The sequence below is a fragment of the Lepidochelys kempii genome, chromosome 5 (assembly GCF_965140265.1).
Source record: "Lepidochelys kempii isolate rLepKem1 chromosome 5, rLepKem1.hap2, whole genome shotgun sequence".
Lineage (NCBI taxonomy): Eukaryota > Metazoa > Chordata > Testudines > Cheloniidae > Lepidochelys > Lepidochelys kempii.
The window spans coordinates 104,659,450-104,682,459 of record NC_133260.1 but is presented as its reverse complement, the minus strand read 5'-3'; the positions used below and the strand labels follow the sequence as shown (position 1 = coordinate 104,682,459).

Here is a 23,010-nt window from a genome sequence, read left to right as displayed (position 1 = left end):
GCGGCTGGGGATGTAGAAGGGGACTGGGGAAGGGGCTCTGCGGGCGGGAAGGCGGCTGGGGATGTAGAAGGGGACTGGGGAAGGGGCTCTGCGGGCGGGAAGGCGGCTGGGGATGTAGAAGGGGGGCTGGGGAAGGGCTCTGCGGGTGGGAAGAGGGCTGAGCGGAGCTGGGGATGGAGAAGCGGGACTGGGCGGCTGGAAAGGGCCGCGGGGCCGAAGGGAATCTTGCCCTGTCGGTGGCTGTGGGCGCACCGGCAGGTGGCCCGGCGGGCCGGGTTGTGTGGGGCGGGGTCAGGCGGCCCCTCCCCTCGGGCTGCCATTGGCGCGGGGTCTGAGGGTGGGGGCGCCTCGGGGCCTCCCGACAAAGTGCCCGGCAGGTGCCGCGGGCTGGGGAGTTGGCCGGGCGCGGCGGCGGCAGCATGCAGACCTGTGCCCGCTGGTGGGGGCGGCTCGTGGGCCGGGGGGCCGCCCTGGCGGGGAAGAAGCCGCCGGGCAGATGGGGATGGCGGGGGCAGCAGAGCGCGGCGGCGGCGGCGGCGGGGGGCAGCGCCCCGAACACCAGCGCCGCCGCTTCCGAGTCCTCCCGGTACATCGAGCAGCTCCTGCCCCGGCACGATGACTTCTCCCAGCGGCATATCGGGCCCCGGGACAAAGAGAAGCGGGAAATGCTGCAAAGTGTGGGTCTGGCGGTAAGTCCCTGCGGGCTCCTTGCCCCCTGTGCTGCCCGCTCTGCCCCCATCTCCACCCCCACCCCCGCCGCTCCTCAGTCTGGTGCCCCCCGTGTTTTCCTGCTCGCTTTCCCTCCCCCTCTCCTACCCTCTTGTGCATCTTTGTATCTCCCTAAAACCACTTCCCCGTCGCGTCCTCCCGTCTCTGCCTCACCCTCCGCCCGCAGGGAAGTTCCGGAGCGAGGTGCACAAGAGCAAGAAGTGGGGACTCGCCGAGACTCCGGTAACAACGAAACGGGTCTCAACAAAGGTCCCACTGAGAGATGTGATGAGAGACTGTGAAGAGGAGAGACTCTTTTAAAATTTGTGTGCGCGTTAGCGCAGGCTATCAAACAGAAAGCTGCCGGGTGACGGGGAACGCGCGGTACTTACATGGATGTCCTTTTTCAGAGTATCGATGAGCTGATTGATAGAACCGTCCCTCCCAGCATCCGCCTGAGAAGGCCTCTGGAGATGGATGACCATATTTGTAAGTGACCATTTCACGCTGAACGCCAGTAGGAGCTTTGTGTAAAATCTCCCCCTCCTTGCCCCTCTTGCTTCTGGTCTAAATAATCTGCATTAAAATAGCTCAGCGGAGGAGTTACGGGTTTTGCTTTTCTGTATCCCAGTAATTAGTCTAATGACTAAAATTGTGTAAAAACTGTAACAGAAAACCCACCCATTTCAAATAAAAAGCAACAGGACTTATCACAAAGAAGCAAAAACAATCATGCCAGTACTATACTGTATTGCTCTTCAATCTGTGATGTTGTGCCTAGTTGTAGCAGTATGTTGGCTGCATAAAATTAGCTGTTGTTTTCACATTTGAAACAAATAAAACTTTTAGGACAGGATGAGTCTACCTGAAGATGTGTTTTGAGTTAACTAAAGTGCAGTCAACTTTGGCATGCCCTGAAAGCACTGTAATATGTATTGAAAATTGCTGCTCATAAATCTGAGTCTAGTACACCCTAGTACAAGTTACAGGCAAACTGCACCTCTAAAATTGTTACCTCCTATGCTGAGTGACACTTTGAGGCCTGTTGCTCAGAATTTGCATCTTTAAATAAAATACTAAAAAGGGCTAGATGGCTTCTGTACCACAGATAAAATAACTACTTATGTTTTGAAGTTTAGTCTGATTTTTTAAAAAAAAAATTTAATTGATCCCAGTGTATGGATCAATGATGTGCATAAATTTTAAAACTGGCATCTAAATTCAGGTTTCAGAGTAACAGCCGTGTTCGTCTGTATTCGCAAAAAGAAAAGGAGTACTTGTGGCACCTTAGAGATTAACCAATTTCTAAGGTGCCACAAGTACTCCTTTTCTTTTTTCATCTAAATTCAGCACATCATGAGAAACAAAGGTGCTCCTTTTGTACTTTAATAAACGTAGAACCTATTTTGATGAAAACCTGTTTGCAGTATTTCTACCCAGCAGAATTTTTTTTCTAGTTGAATTAGTCATCAGAAAATGGGATTTAACTTGGGTATAGAGGTTACTTTTAATAGTAGCCTGAATCTCAACTATAATAGTACTAATGGGCACTAGTATAGTTTAGCAAATTATTCTTGTCGTAAATCCAAGCCTACAGGTGCTGTTAGTATGCTGGGGGAACTTGTGGATTTCAGTTCCTTAAAACTAAGGAGGTCTCAAACATTTAATTAGAGGGAACATTTTAAAAATATACAATTACATTAGTACATAAAGACCATAATAAATGTGCTTGCCAATATCTTCCTGGAAAACACATTGGTGCCAAAAAACATTTTAGAAGTCTTATTGACTAAATAATTGCACTGAAACATAAAGCTTAAGAGGTGCCTAGCATTCTGAAAATCACTACATCAAGTATCCTCTTTTAGCTTATGTTAGTGTTTAACATATTAGCAAATAGGACAAATTATTTTGATTCCTCTTGCTCCCTTTTAATATTGCTCATCAGCAAATTGTAATTTGAGTGTAAACTTCAGGCCCTTCACCTTCTTTAAGGTTCCTGGCCAGTCCAATCTGGTTAGTTTGAGATGACATCACAAAACAGAAGCAGCAGCCAGAATGAACAGCTAGGAAAACTATAACCTGAAAAAACTACTTCTAGACAGGAATAACACAATATGATGAAAAGTCTTTATTATTTCAAATATTTTATTTAAATCTTTGATGCATTGGTGTATTTTACTTTTCAATAACTTTTTCCCGCCTCTCAAAAAGAGTGGGGGTGATCTTAAACTCCTCCTCCTCGCTATCTTCATGATTTGCATAAGTAGGGATAATTTAATATCTCCCTAATGGTGACCTAGCTAGACAGTATATTCTAGGATTGGAATGTCTCTATTAAAAGTCAAAGCATATTTGTAAATGGTGTTTTCATCAAACTTGTCAGATCATTTTAAAACTGTAAGTGAACTGAAGTAGAACTTCACTAATGTACACTTCTTAAAATAACTCACATACAAGGCAGTCTCTCCCCACTTCTCAAAGACTTAATAGTAATAGAAAACTTCATTACAGCATCTGCTAAGACTTACTGAATATGCTACAGTACATTTACTGATACATTGTAAGTGGTCATAAATAATTAAACACTAAACTACTGTTGTCAAAATAAACTAAAGTGCATTTTGATGCATTATCCTTTCTATAATGTGCTCACATGCTAATTTGTATAATTAATTTATCATGGGTCTCCCAATCACTAGCATGAGTTAGTGACTTTCTATCCTAACTACTTTCTACTCGCTGTCTGAGGCAGGCAGGTAACTGTTGGAAATATTTTCTTCATAAGATCTCCTTTGCTAACATCCCGTTTAGTTAACTGGAGACTGATCCAGCTGTTACTCTATTTTATCTTTTGTATTATACTGAAAAAGAGATACTTGAAAAATAAACTTTAGAGGAATACAATTGACTATTGCATGCTACTTTTTGTTAAACAGTGACCCTTAAAAACCTAGACAGTTCAGATTTAGTTTAGGTTTGTGCTTGGGAACTGGAAATTTCAAGCACTCCAAAAGCCAAACTGGGAAGCAGAAGGGGATTTTGGTTGTGTAATTTATTCCTTGTTCTAATTGTGTGGTTTAAACATATGAGTAACAAACCTGATATGTCAGCATGTTTACATATAAAAAAAAGTCTAGATGTTCTTTAACTTTGTACCCAAATACACTAAATGTGTCCTCTCTGGGATGAGGAAACAATAAAATGTGATTTGGAGGAAATAGTAACTACTATGTTAATTGAAAATCAGAATTTGAGGAGCTCTGCAAAAGACCCATGTTAAAGTTGCCATTCTTTTCCTCAGTTAATCCCATCTCCTTCAAACATATTTGCATATATTCTCCAGTTCATTAGAGCACAAAACTTTCATTTATGCCTTCTATGTTGTTCTTATTTCCCATTGTTTGCATTACTGTTTTGATCCAGGCCTCACAACTGGAATTCAGAAATAGCTTTTTCCAGTTGTGCATTGCCACTTTTTTGTCCTACTTCCCTTCCCTCCCCTCCCCCCTTGTGTTATGATTGGGCAGTATTCAAATTTGCACACTTTTGGAATGTGGCAAGCATTCCATGTCTATTCCATGTCTTCTTTTTGTATTGCTGGTGGAAGACTATATTTGTTTAAAGATCTACTAGAAAGCTGTCTAAAAATGTGTGACTTTGTAATGAACATCTTGTACCCAGAAGAGCTGGATCAAACTTGCCTCCTACGCAATGTAGGGAAGGTTGTCTTTCTAGCTGTCAAGCAGAATTTCTTATAGAAATGTGGTATGTATGTATATTATTTCCACACTTATAGATTAAAGGAAAAGTCACGTTTGTTTGAGAATTACACTTTATTTAAAACATGTTAGATAAACTCTTTTAAAAAATTCCTTTTCCTAACAATTCATAAAATGTACACAGCATTTTCACATTTTATGTGGGAGTGGGGCAAGCAATCTGTACTAGTGTTTTTTTTGTTAAACCTGGTAAATTTAAATAGCTAACCCTTTCCTAACGTGACTTTTGGGAATAGATCAATGGGTTTTGTGTAACAGGGCTTTTAAAGTATATACATAGAATATTTTTATTCCAGAGAATAGAGGTCAGTTCAGGAAAGAACTCAAGCATGTGCTCGAGTTCAACTGAAGTCAAAGTTTGGGTTGGATACACATTTAAATTCCACTCACCCAGAATAAGCAGGAATTGAGTGCTTTCAACTTCTGCCTTATTTAAGATTGTGGTAGTGGTATATGTTCTTGGACTTTGTCTATGTGGGAGGTTTTTTGTCTTTTTTCAGAATAAGAATGTGAATTTAAGCCAATATAATTATACCAGTATAACTACCCCCCCATGTGAACACTTATTCTAATATGAGTGGTGCTTTATATTTAGCTTTTTTACTTAGCAAAGGGTTTAAACTAACCTGAAAGAAGCCACTCATACTGCAATAAGAGTGTTAACACAGGAGTTTATATCCGTATAACTGATAAAACTTTCATGTGTAGACAAGGCCTTGATATTAGCTAAGTGTAACTGATCCAGCAATAAAGATGATCTCCTAATGAGGAAATGGGTGTAGGGGAGTGGTATGGCTCTGGAGGGATATGTGGCTTTGGGCACCTGTGGTTAAATGTGAAGTACGCTTTCAAGCCCAAGTTAGAAGTGGCAGTAGCAAAGATGCAGAAGACTTGTCTGCATTATAGCTTCCCTGTTATCAGTGAAAGTACTCTAGAAGTGAGATAGAAGTTCTAAATTTCATAGGCGACATCCACACGATAGGCTTTTGTTAGAATAGCTAGGTCGGAGTAGTGAGAGGTATGGTCCCTTCCCTAACCAATATAACTGTGCTGACGGAAGTCCCTGGTGATGCAGTTGTACCAGCAAACCTGCACTTTTACAGTTAGAGCTCTTTCACTTTCGGCAAGTGGAATAAGGTATACAGGTAAAAGCCCAGCTTTGCCAATATAAGTTGCATCAATGCTAGGAGAGCTTTTCTGGTATAGTATCCTGGTATTCCCATACTAATAAAGTGTTCATAGTATTGATGGCACATGGCCTTAGTGTAGATAGAGGCAATGGATGGACAGAAGAGGGAGAAGGAAATGTCATTGATCTTTATTATAAAAGAATAGAGATTCTTTCCAGAAGAAAAAGATGCTGGCACTGGCTTCCCTTCCCAACCAGAATTCAGGGTACACAAGATGTCCTTGACAGTTCCCTCTCTCCTCCTGGCACCTGTGATGTTCCATATCCATTAAGTAAAAATAAATAAAAAAAAATTGAACACTCTTTACTTTTTGTTTGTTCCATGCAGTATTTCTTTTCTGTCAGTGTTTAGTGGGTGAGGGACCATGTCTAGGAAGTTTTAACTACTAACCAATAAAACATTATTTGACTTGGTATAAATTAATTGTGAATTAAGGTGGTATAATTCCACTGAGGTGTGTGTGATTGTCATTGCATCACAGGAGTGATGAGTGTTATATATTCACCGAAACAGATTAAATTAGTTGGCATTTGATTTTGGTTATGGCTCAAACTCAGATCCATGCTGTGAGCAGTTACAATTCTCACTCTTCTGCTGTCTGTTCTGTGATGTGTTACTGCTGTCCTCTGTCCCTGCCTTTCAGTGTCATTTGACCAGTGGCCACATCTTTACTGCCAGCAGGGCCCTTTGCTGCCTACTCTGGTGCTTCTCTATCCAAGATGGACAGAGGGCTTTGCCACTCCAGTGTTATTGATTAAATGAACCCAGAACTATATTTGCATGGACTGGGGCCTGTTCATTTAAAACATTCCAGAACTGGGCATTCTTATTGACATATTGTGAGAGTGTTCTAGCACGATTTGTCATCTAAGATGTGTGTTACCTGTTCCTTAGTGACAAAGTGGGAGAACAAAATTCAGATAAATAGAACTGTGTGGGATGGGAGTGGAAAGATGCAGAGCTCTGGTTTCAGACTGCCATCTTACATAGCAGATCTTACTAATCTTACATAGATTAGTGGGTCTCAAACAAGTAAAATCAGGTCATCTAAGCAAAGCTGTGAAAGAAACAGACCACACAGAACTAAACTGTCTTATAGCTTCTAGAAAGCATCATAGTAAGTGTGTGGGTGCACGAGCAGGTAGATGCATGTGTGTGTGTCTGTGAGAGACAGAGGAGAAGAGGGGGAAGAAATTGGAAATTTACATACTGCAAGGTAGCAGTGGGAGCTCTTTCTGCTAAAAAGCAGCAACTTGTTTGTTGAAGAAGTTGTGAAATCTGTAAACATTAACATTGAACTCTTGGCAGAATCTGCAGTGTTCTCTTCTGTGAGTAGTATTGCCTCTGATAATGTTATACACTGAATTAAAAAAAAAAACAAGGTCAACTGCACTTATTTATTCAGCAAGAAAAGATTTGTCAGCTAAGGTATGTGAAGGATTACTGGACTATTTTCAGTAAAGAAAGTGAAGATTAAGCCTTTAATCTGTGCTGCCCTAGAAAACTGGCAGCAGGAGATTGAGTGTGATAGCTGACTTCCACGTGTTTCTTAATCTGCATTCATTTATCAATTTTATTTTGCCTAGTTTGGTATGATGCTTTCTTATTTCACAACCTGGAGGGGAAAAGTTAAAAATAATTAAATCTGTGATCTAAAACCAGAGTGTTTACAATATGAATAAATAATGCATACAAATGTTGTATATTGTGACCAGTGTCACTAGTCTTGTTCATACTGCCTGTCTTCAGAGAACAGTAATATGCAGGAGTTCAATTTGTTTAAGGCCTGTGTATTCAGGGGAAAATTGGACCCCTATTCTGCAACAAGGTCCCTGGATTTGGCAGCACTCGGGGGTAGCAAACTGAAAATTCTCTGACCCCTTAAGTTTAAAAACTCCATTATATAAATTTAAATTTTTAAAACTACTGCAGTAACCTTATTTATCTCTTAAATTCAGTATTTGCCATTCACAGGGTGAGCTGGCACATTGAGAGTTTAGGTTTCAGCCTCACCTGCAACTAGTTTACCTTTCAGTTCAGGACCATATAATGGGAACATCTGACTAGGAATCAGGCTTGCTGCAGGATATAAAAGAACTGGAGCCTGAGTCCAGTCAGGGGAGTGACTCAAAGGAGCAGGTGGTCTTTCTGAGCTGCTTTATACCAATTGCTTTAAAACTGCAGGTCGTGACCCAGTACTGGGTTATGGAACGTAAGGGATAGGGTCGTGGTGGTGACCGGACCGTTAAAAGTCCCGTCAGTGGTGCTTCCCGGCTAAGGCCGGCTAGTCCTTACCTGTTCTGACACAGCGCTGTGCCCCAGAAGCAGCCAGCAGCAGTTCCAGCTCCTAGATGGGGGGGGCGCCTCCGGGGCTCCGCATGCTGCCTCCACCCCAAGCTCTGCACTCCCATTGGCCAGTTCCCACTGGCTTGCACGCCTCCGCCTAGGAGCCAGACCTGCTGCTGGCTGCTTCCGGGGCGCAGTGTGGCCCATGGTGCCAGGACAGACAGGAAGCCTGCCTTAGCACCCCTGCTGCGCAGCTGACTGGGAGCTGCCTGAGGTAAGCCTGTGCCCCAAGCCTGCTCTCCAATCCCCTGCCCCAGCTCAGAGTGCCCCCTATACTGGAGCCCCTTCCTGCACCACAAACCCCTCAACCATGGCCCCACCCCAGAGCCTGCACCCCCAACCCTCTGCCCCAGCCCTGAGCCACCTCCCACACCTTGAACCCCTCATTCCCAGCCTCACCCCCTGCACCCCAACCGTCTGCCCCAGCTCTGAGCCACTCCCACACCCCAAACCCCTCATCACCAGCATCAATTTTCTTCAACTGGGTTGCCAGGAGAAAAGTTCAAAAACCGCTGCTTTATACTGAAGCTCTCCTTAGTTCTGAAGCAGAAGACTACGGGGAGCAAGTTTGCTAGGAGTGAAGCTTCAGCAGGAACAGACATGAGAACTCTGCAACCAGGATTGTGATCCAAAAGAAGGCTGAGTGGAAGAACTGTGGTGTTTGAATTTTGCTAATAAACCAGACTTCTAGAAGGAGGAGAACTATTATGTAAACACCCACATTATGAAGTCTGATTAACTGTGGAAGAAGGGATACTAAGGCAGTAGCAGCATCTGAAGCCAGACAGTTCTTGATATGCCATTAAAAAATTGACAAGACATAACAGCATGAGAAATTGAGAGGTGGAGTGGAGAAGCTGAAGACTGAGAGCTGGGAAGAAAACTTTTAGGGATTTTGACAATTTGTGGGTGGTTTCTCCTAAAAAATAGTCTGTAGTGTAAGAGCTACAATATTGACACTTGAATTCTTAGTGAAAAGAGAAGACAAGAATGGGGATGGCTGGAGACTTGCACCAAACACCAGGAAGAGTAAGGTCTGTGTAATTGGGGACTCCCTACTCAGAAGGGCAGGCAAGCAGCCCATCTGTTCTTAGTAGGGAGTCTTCAGTTACATAGAGGCCTGTTGCTAGAGTGGATTTGGGGAACAGAACTGCTTGCTGGTTGCCCGGAGCTAAGATACAGGATGTAGATCTGAGTCTGAAGAGGATCCTAATGGGAGCAGGAAACAATCTACTGATTTGTTCTTCATGTGGGAACAAATAATACTGATAGTCTCCCTTGATGCATTCCAGCCAGAATCTACCAGGCTGTGGATGATGCATAAAGAAATGGAAGTTCAGGAATTCAATCATTGGGATACAACCTGTCCCTGGAAGAGGAGAGTGAAGGTAAGACCCAATTATGATGCTCAACAGATGGCTTAGGCAATGGTACTATAAAGGAGAGATTTGGGATGTTCAACCATTGAGAGGCATTCATGGACAGAGGACTGTTCTCATAGGATGGACTCCACCTGATTAGGAGGGAAATAGACTCCTGGGATGGAGATTTAATCAGTTGTGCTAAAGAGCTTTAAAACTAGGAATTCAGGGAACACAGCTGAGAGATGCTCATGTAATCATCATTCCTGCTTCTAAATACTGAGCAGGAGGAAAATCAAGTAAGAGGATACAGCAATGGAGAAAGGAACATCAGAAACTAGGAGAATGGTCATCCAAGAGAAAAGATAATGCCTAGACCACTGACAGTAATGGTCAGGGAGGTGATATTGGCAGCAGAATGACTACCCAATGGAGTAAGGAATCAGGGGGAAGCCAAGCAGAAACTACTAAGATGTCTATACACCAATATAAGGCACCTCAGTAACAAAATGGAGGAACCAGAATTACTGGTACAGGAAGTGAAACCAGATATAGGGATAACAGAAACATGGTTGAACAGCAGTCATGATTGGAGTACAGGTATTGAAGGGTATGTGCTGCTCAGGAAAGACAGGAATAAAGGTAAAGGTGGTGGAGTAGCACTGTATATTAATGATGAGTAGAGCTCAGTGTTTGTCACAGAGGTTGCAGAAGTAACAGATACCTTGACTTCCTGTGACCTCCGTAACTTCTGCAGAGGCCAGTGTGGCTGACCCCAGGGCCACCCAAGCAGCTGGCCCCACCAGTGCGGGAGCGGCCCCTGGGCCATCCATACTGGCTGCTGCTTTGGCAGCCCTAAGCAGCTGGCCCTGGGGACTGCCTGAGCAGTGGCTGGCCCTGGGCCTCCCCCGGCAGCCACTGGCCCCCCAGGGCTTCCCCCTGGCAGCTGGTGTTGTGGGCCCCCAGGGCTCCCCCTCTGGCAGTTAGTGCCACTGTCTCCACTACCCCCAGCCCCGCAGCAACACCCCTCCTTAAGATTCAGTCGGGGTAGGTCATGGGCTGTGATTTTTTGTTTGTTTCTTGCCATGACCCATCTATGACTTTTGCTAAAAATACCCATGATTAAATCACAGCGTCAATTATGAGGTAGATTCTAAAGAAGTTAGAAGTGATGGAATAGATAAAACCAAATCTGTTAGCTTTCTTCCCCAGAGTGATTTTTGAATCAAACAGAGGTTCCACTGGGATACTGGTTGGAAGTCTGCTACAGACTGCCAGAATCAGATTTTGATATGAATAGAAACCTCTTCAGTATTTAATGAAATAATCCCACAATTTCCAACAGACTTCAATTTTACAAATATAGATTTGAGGACAAATGCTACTAATAATGGTAGGGCCCAGATATTCCTAGCTGACAGAGTTCTTCACCAAATAGTCACTGAACCAACAAGAGGTGATGCCATTTTAGATCTAATAGTGGCAAGTAACTAGCACCACATAGAAGAAATGGTTGTAGAGCACAACCTTGGTTTGAATGATCATGATATAATTTGGTTTAAACAAAATGGAAGGATAAATAAAAATACATCTGCAAATAGGGTCCATGATGTCAAAAGGGCAGACCTGGAAGAATTCAGGGAAGTGGACTGGACTGAAGGATCTGAATGTGGAAGAGGCTTGGAATTACTTTGTCAAAGTTGCAGAAGCTATCTGAAGCCTGCACCTTAAACAAGGGGGGAAAAAATTCCTAGGAAAAGATTGCAGACCAAGCTTCTCAAATGGGTTAAGAGAGAGCCTACAAGGAATGGAAGATGGGATGGATCAGCCAGGAAAGCTATCTCTTGGAGGTCAGAAAGCATAGAGGAAAAAGTGAGAACTGCCAAAAGCCAAGCAGAACTGGACCTTGCAATAGTAAAGTTTCTTTAGTCCTATAACAGGGGTGGCAAAGTTTACTTAACCTCTGAGCTGAATAAGACAATTGTCAGAAGTTTGTGAGCTGGGGCTCAGGGCTTCAGCCCTGCTGACAGCACATGCTGCAGGACTGAAGCTCTGAGAAGTCCCTAGCCCCACCACCCTGCTGCAGGGCAGAAGCCCCAAAGCTAACATCCCTCAGTCTGGTAGGTGGAGAATGGGCATGGGGGGGGGGGGTGTGGAGAAATGTGGGCGGCTCTGCGAGCTGCACTTTAACTGTAGAAGAGTTGTGGTTTGGCCACTTCTGCCATATATAATAAGAAAACAATGAAAAAAGTGGAACTGCTAAACGCTGAGGATGGAGTAGTGATTAAAGATCATCTAGGCATGGCCCAACACAAAGGAATACTTTGCCTCTGGTTTTAATAAAGTTAATGAGGAACTTAAGGGTAGCTTCAGGGTGGCTAATAGGAAGGAAGATATAGAAGTAGGAATTACTACATTTGAGGTAGAAGTCAAACTCAAACAGCTTAATGGGACCAAGTCAGGGGGGCCCAGATAATCTCCATCCAAGAATATTAAATGAACTGGCACATGAAATTGCAAGACCAATGGCAAGGATTTTTAATGAATCTGTCAATTTGGGGGCTGTTACTTCTGACTGGCAAATTGTCCCCAGACCTTCTTTAAAACTGCTACTATATTAGCAATGATCCAGGAAACTCCAGGACCCCTTAGCTTGACCTAAATTGTATTCAGGGTCTTGGAACAAATTTTGAAAGAGAAAGTAGTTAGACCATAGAGAGAAATTAGGATAAATTACAACATGGTTTTACAAAGGGTTGATTGTGCCAGACCAACCTGATCTTTCTTTGAGAAAATTTTTTTCTAAAAATTGGATATACTGCATAACCACGATTTATCTACCTGGATTTCAGTAAGGTATTTGATACAGTTCCACATGGGAAATTTTATTAAATTGAAGATGAGGATTAATATGAGAATTGAAATGTGGGTAAGGAACTGGTTAAAAGGGAGACTACAATGGGTCATACTGAAAGGTGAACTGTCAGGCTGGGGGGGAGTTTATTAAAGGAGGAGTTCCTCAGGGATCAGTTTTGGGACCCATCTTATTTAACGTTTTTATTAATAACCTTGGTAACAAATGGGGGAGTGCATTAATAAAGTTTGCGGATGACACAAAGTTGGGAGGTATTGCCAATATGGAGGAGGCCTGGGATCTTGTACAAGAAGATCTGGAGGATTTTGAAAACTGGAATAATAGAAATTTAATAGTGCAGAGTGCACTTAGAGACTAACAACAAGAATTTTCTTTATAAGCTGGGGACATATCAGAAATGACAGAGGAGAAAGATCTGGATGGATTGGTTGATCACTGGATGATTGAGCCACGAATGTGGTGTGGCCATGAAAAAAGCTAATGCAGTTCTAGGATGCATCAGGTGAGGTACTTCCAGTAGAAACAGGGAAGTGTTAATACCATTATATAAGGCACTGGTAAGACCTCATCTGGAATAGTGTATGCAATTCTGGTCTCCTGTGTTTAAGAAAGATGAATTCAAACTGGACTAAGTGCAGAGAAGAGCTACTAGGATAATCACAGGAATGGAGAACCTATCTTTTATGAGAGAAGATTTAAGGAGCTTGGCTTGTTTAGCCTAACCAAACAAAGGGTGACAGGAGATATGATTGGTCTCTAAATACTTTAGAGGGATTAACACTGGAGAGGCAGAGAAGTTATTTACATTAAAGGGTCAATGATGGCACAAGAACAAATGGATTTAAACTGGCCATCAACAAGTTTAGGCTTGAAATTAGATGAAGATTTCTAACCATCAGAGGAGTGAAATTCTGGAACAACCTCCCAAGGGAAGCAGTGGGGGCAAAAAACCTAACTTGTTTCAAGACTGAGCTTGCTAAATTTATGGGAAGAGATGGTGTGATGAGGTTGCCTATAATGGCACATAGCTTACCTGTGACTGGTAGAAGTAAATACCTCCAATGGCCAGTGATGGGCTAGATGGGGAGGGTTCTGAGTTACTACAGAAAATTCTTTCCAAGGTGGCTGGGGTGGGGGTGTGTGAATCTTGCCCACATGCTCAGGGTCTAATTGATAACTATATTTGGTGTCAAGAAGGAATTCTCCCCACCCCAGGTCAGATGGGGAGAGACCTTGGGTGGTTTTTGTTTTTTGGGCCTCTTTCTCCAGCATGGAGCATGGGTCACTTGTTAGTTTGATCTAGAGAAAAAAAAGGTGGATTCTCTGTACCTTGAGGTCTTTAAATCCTGATTGGAGGACTTCAGTAACTCAGCCAGTGATTATGGGCCAAGTATAGGAGTGGGTGGATGAAGTTCAGTGGCTTGCAATGTGCAGGAAGTCAGACTAGGTGATCACAATGATCCCTTCTGGCTTTACAGTTTGAGTTGCTCTCTTCTTAGAATCCTAGAATATCAGGGTTGGAAGGGACATCAGGAGATTATCTAGTCCAACCCCCTGCTCAAAGCAGGACCAATCCCCAATTTTTGCCCCAGATCCCTAAATGGCCCCCTCAGGCATTGAACTCACAACCCTGGGTTTAGCAGGCCAATGCTCAAACCACTGAGCTATCCCTCCCTTCCTTTATCAGAAAGGAAACATGACTCAGGGCTGGATAAACCCATACACTTTAAGAGGGTACTTGCAAGAAAGGGACTCCTCAAGGTAGTGGTAGTGATGGGTGGGTGGGTGGCGGGGGAAAATAACACGTAGATCACCAGTTCAGATACAATGCAGGGCAGTTAGTATGGTAGTCAAGTATATAGCTTGATCTGTGAAAAGAGTTGGATTTTTTGAGGGTAACCTCTAGTCATTACAAACACTGTCATGGGCTGATATCCAGGCCACCACATTCTGTGACTGCATTGAACAAATGCTCCACTTCCTGCACAAAAATTTCTCCTTGGCTATAGCCATGTAAAACAGAAGACCCCCATGACATGCCACCTTATGTGAAAATTCCAATTACAGACATGCCACTATGGCAGTGACCCATCCAATTCAGATTTGGTCAATCTAGTCTGAAGTAGTTGGGAAAACAACTTCCCAAGCAGAGGCAAGTAGTATCCCTCAAGCCATTAATCTCTGGGAACCAGTTGCAGTGAATGTGACTTTACGAATACAATAGTGGTGGTGGGGGGAAACAATTACAAATCTGCACCATAACTTAAACATTTTCGTTATCCTGTTGTGCAACTCTCACTGGTCAAGGTGTCTTCTGCCAATGGCCCTGTAAGATTTCATGTAGGTGGAGAGGTCCATTCTAAAGCCTATTCTACTATGAAACTGACCTGATTTGTCTAGTCTTGTATCCTATAACTTCTTCTGGAATAAGCTGCATCAGAATTGAGGGGAGAAATCTTTTGTATTACTACTGCACATGGCATTATATTTTACCTTATTCCCAGTAATATAAAGTTCCTTAGCATTCTGGCATCTGATGTTTAGGCACCTGACATCAATCTTCCTGGGTAGGAAGCTGGGAAAGTTTGAGATCTATTTATGACCTCTTCACTAAACCTTAATTATGAATGATGTACAGCTTCATCTAGCTGTTGATTCTGCCAGTTTCAGGTGAGTAAAGATCCCTTCCTAGAGGGCCTGTATTCATGCATACTCAACTGCCCCAGAAAGTATGTGGGGTGTGAAAATCCCCAACATTCTCCCTCTGTAGTATGGAAAGTGTTTGGAATCCTATGAAGATTTAGGTAATGGTTTATCCTTTGGTAGTGGCATTTACTTTTATTTAAATAACTTACACTGTGTTAGTATTGTAAGACTAAAGCAAGAAAAGAATAGTTTCCTACAACTAAATCTTTCATGTTAAGAGATCAGTGGGATGTGGCTATTCACAAAGGCAACTTATAAGGGCGGAGGAGGAGAAACGGAAGTTAATGTCAGCGTTACTCAAATCTGTTGCTTTTTGGAAAATATTTTGATCTTGTAGACTTATTCTCCCTAAATATTTTACTAGATTAAACCTCACTTACTACTGTCTCTTCCCTTAGTTTGTTCTAAAACTGTTGACAGCTGCCCATTTCTACACAGAGTCAAGCAAGGCAGTTTAGTCAAAACTATTAACATTTGTTCCTGCATAACATTTTATGCTATAACATTTTTTTTTCAATCAGGTGAAAATGAAATCCTTGAAACTCTACACAATATTGCAAGCAAGAACAAAATCTGGAGGTCCTACATGGGCATGGGTTATTACAACTCCTCAGTACCTCAGGCGATTGTGCGGAATTTGTTGGAGAATGCAGGATGGTAATGTACATTGCTTCCTGATTACAAACATATAAAAAGAACAATATATATGAAATGTTTCTAAGTGTGATGCATAGACCGATATATAATAATGCTGTTTGCCAAGACGTTCCCATTCTTTATACAGATGATATGCTGGTCAGATTGAAATTTGATTAAGGGAATCATAAAAAAATATTGATCCTGACTTTAGCAGGAGTTTAATCCATAATGTGGCAGTAGAAAGGTATTGTAGCTTAGACTTTCACAAATAGAGCATCTCCATAGTTTGAAAGACCTGGTGCCTAATGGAGAGTATTAGCTAAACAGGTGGCATTAAAGAGATATGGTTACTTAAGATTAGGGTGACCAGATGTCCTGATTTCATACGGACAGTCTTGATATTTGGAGCTTTTTCTTATATAGATGCCTATTACCCCACTCCCCTTGTCCCCATTTCACTCTTGTTATCTGGTCACCCTGCTCAAGATGAATTTTATGAATGGAAAGTTCACACCTCTTGTTCACTGAAACCATACTTTGACATGAATGGAAACATTCATAACTTCAATTACTTTGAGAAAAATGTAAAGGAAGACCCCAGACTAAAATAACTATGTTCTTCCCAAAATTTAAGCTTTGAGGTTCAAAATACTTATTCTCACTGGCATCTGCAGTTCCAGGTGGATATTCTGACTATCATGAGAAACAATGATGGTTATTTACTGACTGGAAGGAAGTAGAAAGCCGCAGAAATCTTTAGCCCTTCCCCATTAGATTTCTCTAGCTCAGTTTTTCAAAACAAGAAGCTTAGATGTCTTGAATGCAGAGTCAGAATTTGGGTGCTTCTCTTAGTTTACCAGTCACTGAAGTAGATGAATAAATGAAGTTTACCCACTGTTAAGAATTTTTGAATGCACTGAGTGTCTCATTCAGTTATTCTCAGAGCTCATGCAACAGCAATGCTCCTATGTGGAAGGCCTTAGAGTACTGTCAAACTAGAACTTTTGACTTATCATTTTCCAAGAATCTGAAGAGGATAAGTTTCCTTTAGTTATTTCTTGGATTATCTTTATACCATGTGCTTCACTACAGTGACAGTCATGGCCCTTTACCTCTTTAAAGACATTTCTTGATGAAGACCGCATGGTCAAAATGTTAAATATTCCCTAATCACAAATTTGGACAGAATATTTAACATGCAAAATTAAAATATGGAAAAACATTGGTACGTTAATGCTCTAATGCCAATTGTAATTGTTGTCTCTGTATCTCCACCCACTCTGCACAAAGACTGAAGACATCCAATATTCTGACTCACCCACCATATGCACATCTGAAATCCCTTGTCCCTTAGATCAATGGTCCCCAAACTTTTCAGGATTTCACCCCCTCCTTACCCGTCTGCAACCCCTGCTGCTGGGGCTGGGAGCAGGGCTGTGGCTTGGGGGTGAGGGATGTGGCTAGGGATAAGGTGGCCGAGGTTGGGTCTGGGAGTGGAGCCGCAGGTCTGGGTGTGGAGCTGTGGGTGCAGGGCTGGAGCAGAGCTGGTCGTAGAGTGGAAATGGCTGGCACTCTCTCTCCACCCACCATGGGGCCTGGCCTGGGCCCCATCATGCCCCCTGAACTTTCCTCTGCACCCCCCTAGGGGGTGCCCCACACACACAGTTTGGGGACCTCTGCCATAAATATTCTCTTCTCCTCTCTGTGCAAAAGTGAAGACCTCAGCTTAAGTCTTCACCTCTAAATCAGCTTTGTCTTAAATAAAAGCAAAGTTTTAAAAAGGTAAAGACAGTGCTTGCAATTTAAAAAAAAAAAGTAGACTATAAGCACAGTTAAACTAATCACTATAAAAAGCATTGGTAACTAAGTTCTGAGCTTGATTTGTAGAGCGTAGATTTGTAGAGCATAAGATTTTGAGTCCTAGGATTATGTTTTATGCTGGAGAGCGCAAAAAGCGCCATTAAAAAAATCTCTGCAAAATTTATGGTTTTAAGAAATCAAACTTTCCTAGCAAGTCTTGAATTTTAAATGCTAGGTGCTGAAATATTGCAGCCCCATGTTTCATAGCCTAGCCAGTGCCGTAGCTAGGTGGAGCGAACGGGGGAGCGGACATAAAAAAAAAAAGTGCCAGCTGTTTGTATGCACCTGGCGGCGCCCCAGGTCCTCAGTGGCACTGAAGGCCCCCGGCGCTGAAATGCAGCCGAGGACCCCCGGAGATAGTGAAGGCTGCCGCAGTGCCGGACGCGCTGCTGAAGACCCGGAGCACTGCTGGGTGAGTAAATATGAAAAAAGGCGCCAAAAAATTAAAAAGGCACCACTTGTGTTCAGTGGGAGAGTGGCCGCTGCCCCCCCCAGCTATGCCACTGAGCCTAGTATTTCCCATGAGGCTGTGCTTATCTTTTCTGCTCAGTTATGCACCCTGACAATAGCAGCTCTTTCCTTCCCAGCTTCTGAGTACCCTAATACAGAAGATATGCATGCTTCAGGATGATTTTTTATATTGAAATATAGCATGTCCCTGGAAAGTGGGTTAGGGTAGAAAGGAATTGTTCACTTTACGTGCGTACATCTCAGTTTGAGACATATGGCCAATGCATTGTCTTCTGTTAAAATAATTGGGTGTGGCACTGTGAGGAAGTGAGGGGGAAAGGATTAGGGATTTTCATTTATCAGAATGTTTTTCAGATGGGAATATTGTCTGTTTTTAGAAGATTTGCTAGAGAACAGTCTTCCAGGGAAGTTAGATCTGCTAGGAAAATAAGCATCTCTGTAGGAGTCTCAGAACAAGGTGACTTATCAAGAAAATGATGAACAACTTTGTTTCACAATGAAAGACTAAACAGCTTAATTATTTTTAAATAAAAATGGTCAGAAGGCTATGCACTAGTTCTTATAAATAGCAGCTGTTTGAGTTAGTTTCCAGAAAAGTGCTTGTTTGAGTACAGAAAACACAACATCTTTCAGACTCTTCAAAAAGTCACCTTGATCAATCTGCTTCAGAAATTAAACTTATTTTAAAAAAAAAAATGAGACAAGATGAGAATTTTCAGTCCAAAAGGAGGCTTGCTTTTTTGGGGCAGAGAGGCGGCAGTCAAAGTTAGTAAGCAATGAGAGTCTTAAGGTTGTAAGCTCCAATCCATTCTAAATGATGGAGTTTCTACCAGGCAACTCCATTAGTAAAAAGCTTGTTCAATTTTTTTCGGGATATACGCTATATCAATTACTTGATTTCCTTTTTCTCCAGTTACATAGGAATCATACATAGTTACAGGCTGCTGGCAAGCTCTAATGACACTTTCACTCTAAACACATTTCATAGGAAAGTGTCTGTGTGTGGGGGGGGGGGTAGGTAGGTTTCATTTTATCATTGAGAGGACATTTTATTTTATGGTATTAGCATGGCAAGCTCTTGAGGTCTGGACACAGAACCAAGTGGCCTGCTATTTTTGAAAACCCCATTTAGTCTTGGTGTACAATAATGGATTTATAGCAGCTCAGCTCTCTGAAATCCGGACAAGGCTTTTCCTGTTGGGGTCACTGCAAAATATTGGCTAATCAGTATTTTTACTTCTTTTTTCCTCTTTTTTTTTTTAAATAAAAAAGCTTCTACTCTCTGGGTATTCAATGTTACCTGCCTCAAAACCCTGTAGTATGGTGTAAACTTCACAGCAGAGCAGAACTGTGTAAACACCACACACTTATGTGCACATGATTCCTGATAGTCTTCACATTATCATTGCATTGAGCTGTTTCCCTAGAAACAGAGCTAATTAATTCCTGTGATGTGACATGAATGTAAACTAATCACCAAAGAATATTTGGCTTCATAAATAAGTTTACAACAAGTCTAGACTTAATCTTGTTCATCTTTTATGTTAGTATTTAGAGTAATACTCATTGTCTATATCACAGTATATTAGAGACTTTGAGTCGTTTGACTTTTGTGCACTTCAGCTACAAAACTGCACTTTATAAGAATAAGGCTCATTTAAAACAAACAAAAAAAAGCATCTACATGAGGTTGAAGTCAGCAAGAGTGCATACTCAGGGAAAACACACAAGCAAAAGGGTAAAATTTTCAAAGGGCCTTGGTCCCAACTGAAATTGGGCTTCAAAGTCACTTAAGAACTCTTGAAACCCAGTATGTTATCACAATTCATGTGATACTATGTTGAGTATAGTTGCGTAATTTGTTTTTAAAAGCAACTTAAGTGGTTTTTGGGGGTGCGGGGAACAAAGCTCTCTTTTCATGAGCTCTGCATGTTGATGGCTGCTGTGTTTAGTGCACAGCAACATCAGGTTATGGATGTGCAGTAAAAATCCCTGTTTAGTTTACACGGGTTGGGAAGGCACTGTTGATTGAGGCCAAAATAGGATTCAACCAAGTGGGGATCCTTAATAGAGCTTCAGATGGACCCATAAAAATATTTCAGGACCAGTGTAGTTTTTTTTTTTTTTTTTTTAAGCACTGAAAGGAAAAATATAGTATGCAACCATATAATTAAAGACTGTATCATCATGCATATGCACAAGGGGGAAGAATGAAGGTTGCACAGGTAAACTTAACTCTGGCATTTCTGAACATTTGAGCGTTTGACTCTGCAATGTTAAAGTTCTCAATATAACTGTGTCTGTAATACTGAGAATATTCTGCATGTGTGTTTCTCAGAGAGGCATTCTTCATGGTGTCTTTATGCCTTAATTTATGTAGACAAATATTGCTGTCTATATTACATAGAACACTTATTGCCACAATCTTGATTTTATTTGATAGTAAACACCTGTTACTCAAAATGAAAAAAGCCAGATAATTCAAACAATAATATAAATACTGGGAGTCTTGGCTTTCTATTATAAAGCAGAATATCTCACACCTTGTGGCTCATGAAGATGTTGTCACGAAGCCTAGTAGAGGTGGTGGGGTTCTGGTAACTTTAATATCCTCATTTTTAAAGGTGCTCTGACTTTTTACCTGTTAAGATTTCAAAATGCTGTGTATCCCTGGGAATCCATGTAGTGGTAGATAGTGTATATTTCTGGCCCTGGTGGTACATGAGATTGGATTCTCAAATTTCAAGGTCCCTTATATTAAAAGGTTAATATAAACCAACAGGGAAAGAAACAATTAGCACTGATCCTTGACTGGAAATAGTAATTCTTGGGCACAATGTTCAGTGATACAGGCTAGAAAAAGCAAGACTATAGAAAGTATACTCTTGGACAGTCTTCCTAAGACGTGCTGTATTCTCAGGAATCAGACTTCATATAAGCCTTCAAGTGAGTGCAGGGGAATGGACTGGATGACCTCTTGAGGTCCCTTCCAGTCCTATGATTCAAGAAATCATACAGATGCTGGGTAAATCAGCTTAACTGCCGTTTCTCTAACCATTTGGAAACAAAATACAGTAGCACTAAATGAAAACTCTAGATAAGTTCTTAGACCTTGTAATAAACATCCATAAGTATATACATAAACTATTTAAAAGTCTTTCATAAATACAATAAATTGTTCTGTACTTTTAGAGAATAGAGTTTTCTGTGTCTTTGTGGGATCTGTACTTCCCAGCAGAGATCTAATTTGAAGCAAAGTAGAACCAAAAGAGTTGGCTTTGGAAGCAATAAACATTTTCAGAGTTGTAATAAGGACTCAAATTCATTGTTAACAAAATAAAATATACCTGTCTTTGAAACATTCTGATTTCCACTACTTTCTAAGCCAGTTCTTTTGGTCAGTAGCCCAACCTTTGACTAGGAAACCCATGTTTTCTGCCAGTGTCTGCCTGCCCTGCTTCAGGGGATAGTTACTGCTACTTCACAATTCTTTTAAGCTTGTTTCTTGTGAGGCATGCATAGGATATGTCTGCCCAGCAAAATAAAACGTGCGGGGTGGGAGGGTCTCAGAGCCTGGAAGTCTACATAGCAATGAAATACGCAGCCCAAGCCCCACAAGGCAGAGTTGCCTGGCACAGACCAGCCATGGGTTTTTCTTTGCTGTGTAGACACATACCCTTAGAGTGCACCTTCAGAACTTTCAACCACGTCTTAAAGCTTATATTCATACAGATGAACAAGTCTAAGCCCAGTGACAGAAAAACAAGCATAGAGAAGCAGAGTAAAAAAAAAAAATCAATATTCATTACACATACTATTAGTCTTCTAGTTTTAACGTAGACATCTTTGTATCGTTTCTTTAAGAGAAAGTACTGAACTTTCATAGCACATGCCTCCAGACAGCTCTAGAACATACAGGCTTGTTTTAAGTAAAAAAAAAATCTCCTTGCCACTCGGAGTGCTTCCTTTAAATCACAGCCAGACTGCTGAAATCAGTTTGGGAATGTTAATTTGTAGAAACTCCCTTTGATCAGAAAAGAGTGGGTGCCGGCCATATGTTTTCCTCCAATTTATTTCCACAAGAGGCTATTTGTGTTCCTTGTCATTATGCTAATTATTCTTTTTCATTTGATTTATTGTAGTTGCTATTATGCAGATCTACTACTAAGCCAAAGTTCCTTTAGTAGGAACCCTATTTTATCTGCTATGACAAAACTGACATATATAAACTTCAAATATTTGCCTTGTTAGTATAAAACAGATTTCAGGGAAATTCAGACAAATCTGGTGCCCTGGACCAAAAAAAAAAAGCCACTTTATTTGAACTAATAATTTGAAAATTAGAATTGTTCAAATCCAGGATTTTGGCAGTGTCTCTAGCTATCTTCTAGGGTGAACTAGCTTTCAAAATGACCTGTGTTAAAACAAGCTCAGTATAAAATAAGTGGTTATACTACAGACAGGAGAACTGTTGAACTTCATGAATGATAACTTCTGTACTAACATGGAGGGCCATACTTCCTTGACTTTTGTGGTGTGTATAAACTTTGTCTCCTTCACAGACCTGATTAAAAAAATTTTCGTTGTAAATATTTTTGCAATTCAAAGTCATAACATGGATATCGCTAAGCTGAGCTGTATTAGTGATTATGTCCAGTTCTGCAGTATTGTCTGTCACATGCATCAAACCTTATTGTAAACTATAGCAGCAGGGAGCAGAATTGGGAAGCCCTAAGATAATAAATTCCTTATGGAGAAACTTCAGCACAGGTTGTATGTTCAACGGAGCAAATGTTTAATACAAAAATCATCAGACAACATTCTAAATGGAAAGACATTTAACTGTTTCCTTGAAACTGTTTGCTTTCTATTGTGTGTTGGGACACTGAAAAATACCTTCAGCTTGCTTGACATCTGTTTAGAGTTGCATATTCTGAACCTTTCATTGTAACTTTTATCTCATCCTATTTATCTCCACTTTAATACATTGAAGTATCCTATGGAAACAAGAGTGGTTACTTTTTCAATATAATTGTGGTTTCTTTTCTATAGTGTTTTTTCTGTCCATGAAA

The 23,010-nt window shown here is 41.5% G+C and overlaps 1 protein-coding gene across 1 annotated transcript in view; it reads left to right on the top strand.

Moving 5' to 3' along the window:
- The first annotated feature begins 396 nt into the window (after positions 1 to 396).
- The window catches only part of GLDC (glycine decarboxylase), a 70,539-nt gene continuing 47,925 nt past the window's right edge, over positions 397 to 23,010 (top strand). Inside the window, exons 1-3 of the mRNA XM_073345303.1 lie at positions 397 to 689; positions 1,119 to 1,197; positions 15,490 to 15,625. Coding sequence (XP_073201404.1) covers positions 420 to 689; positions 1,119 to 1,197; positions 15,490 to 15,625 — 485 coding nt within the window. The 5' untranslated portion in view covers positions 397 to 419. The remainder of the gene's footprint in view (positions 690 to 1,118; positions 1,198 to 15,489; positions 15,626 to 23,010) is intronic.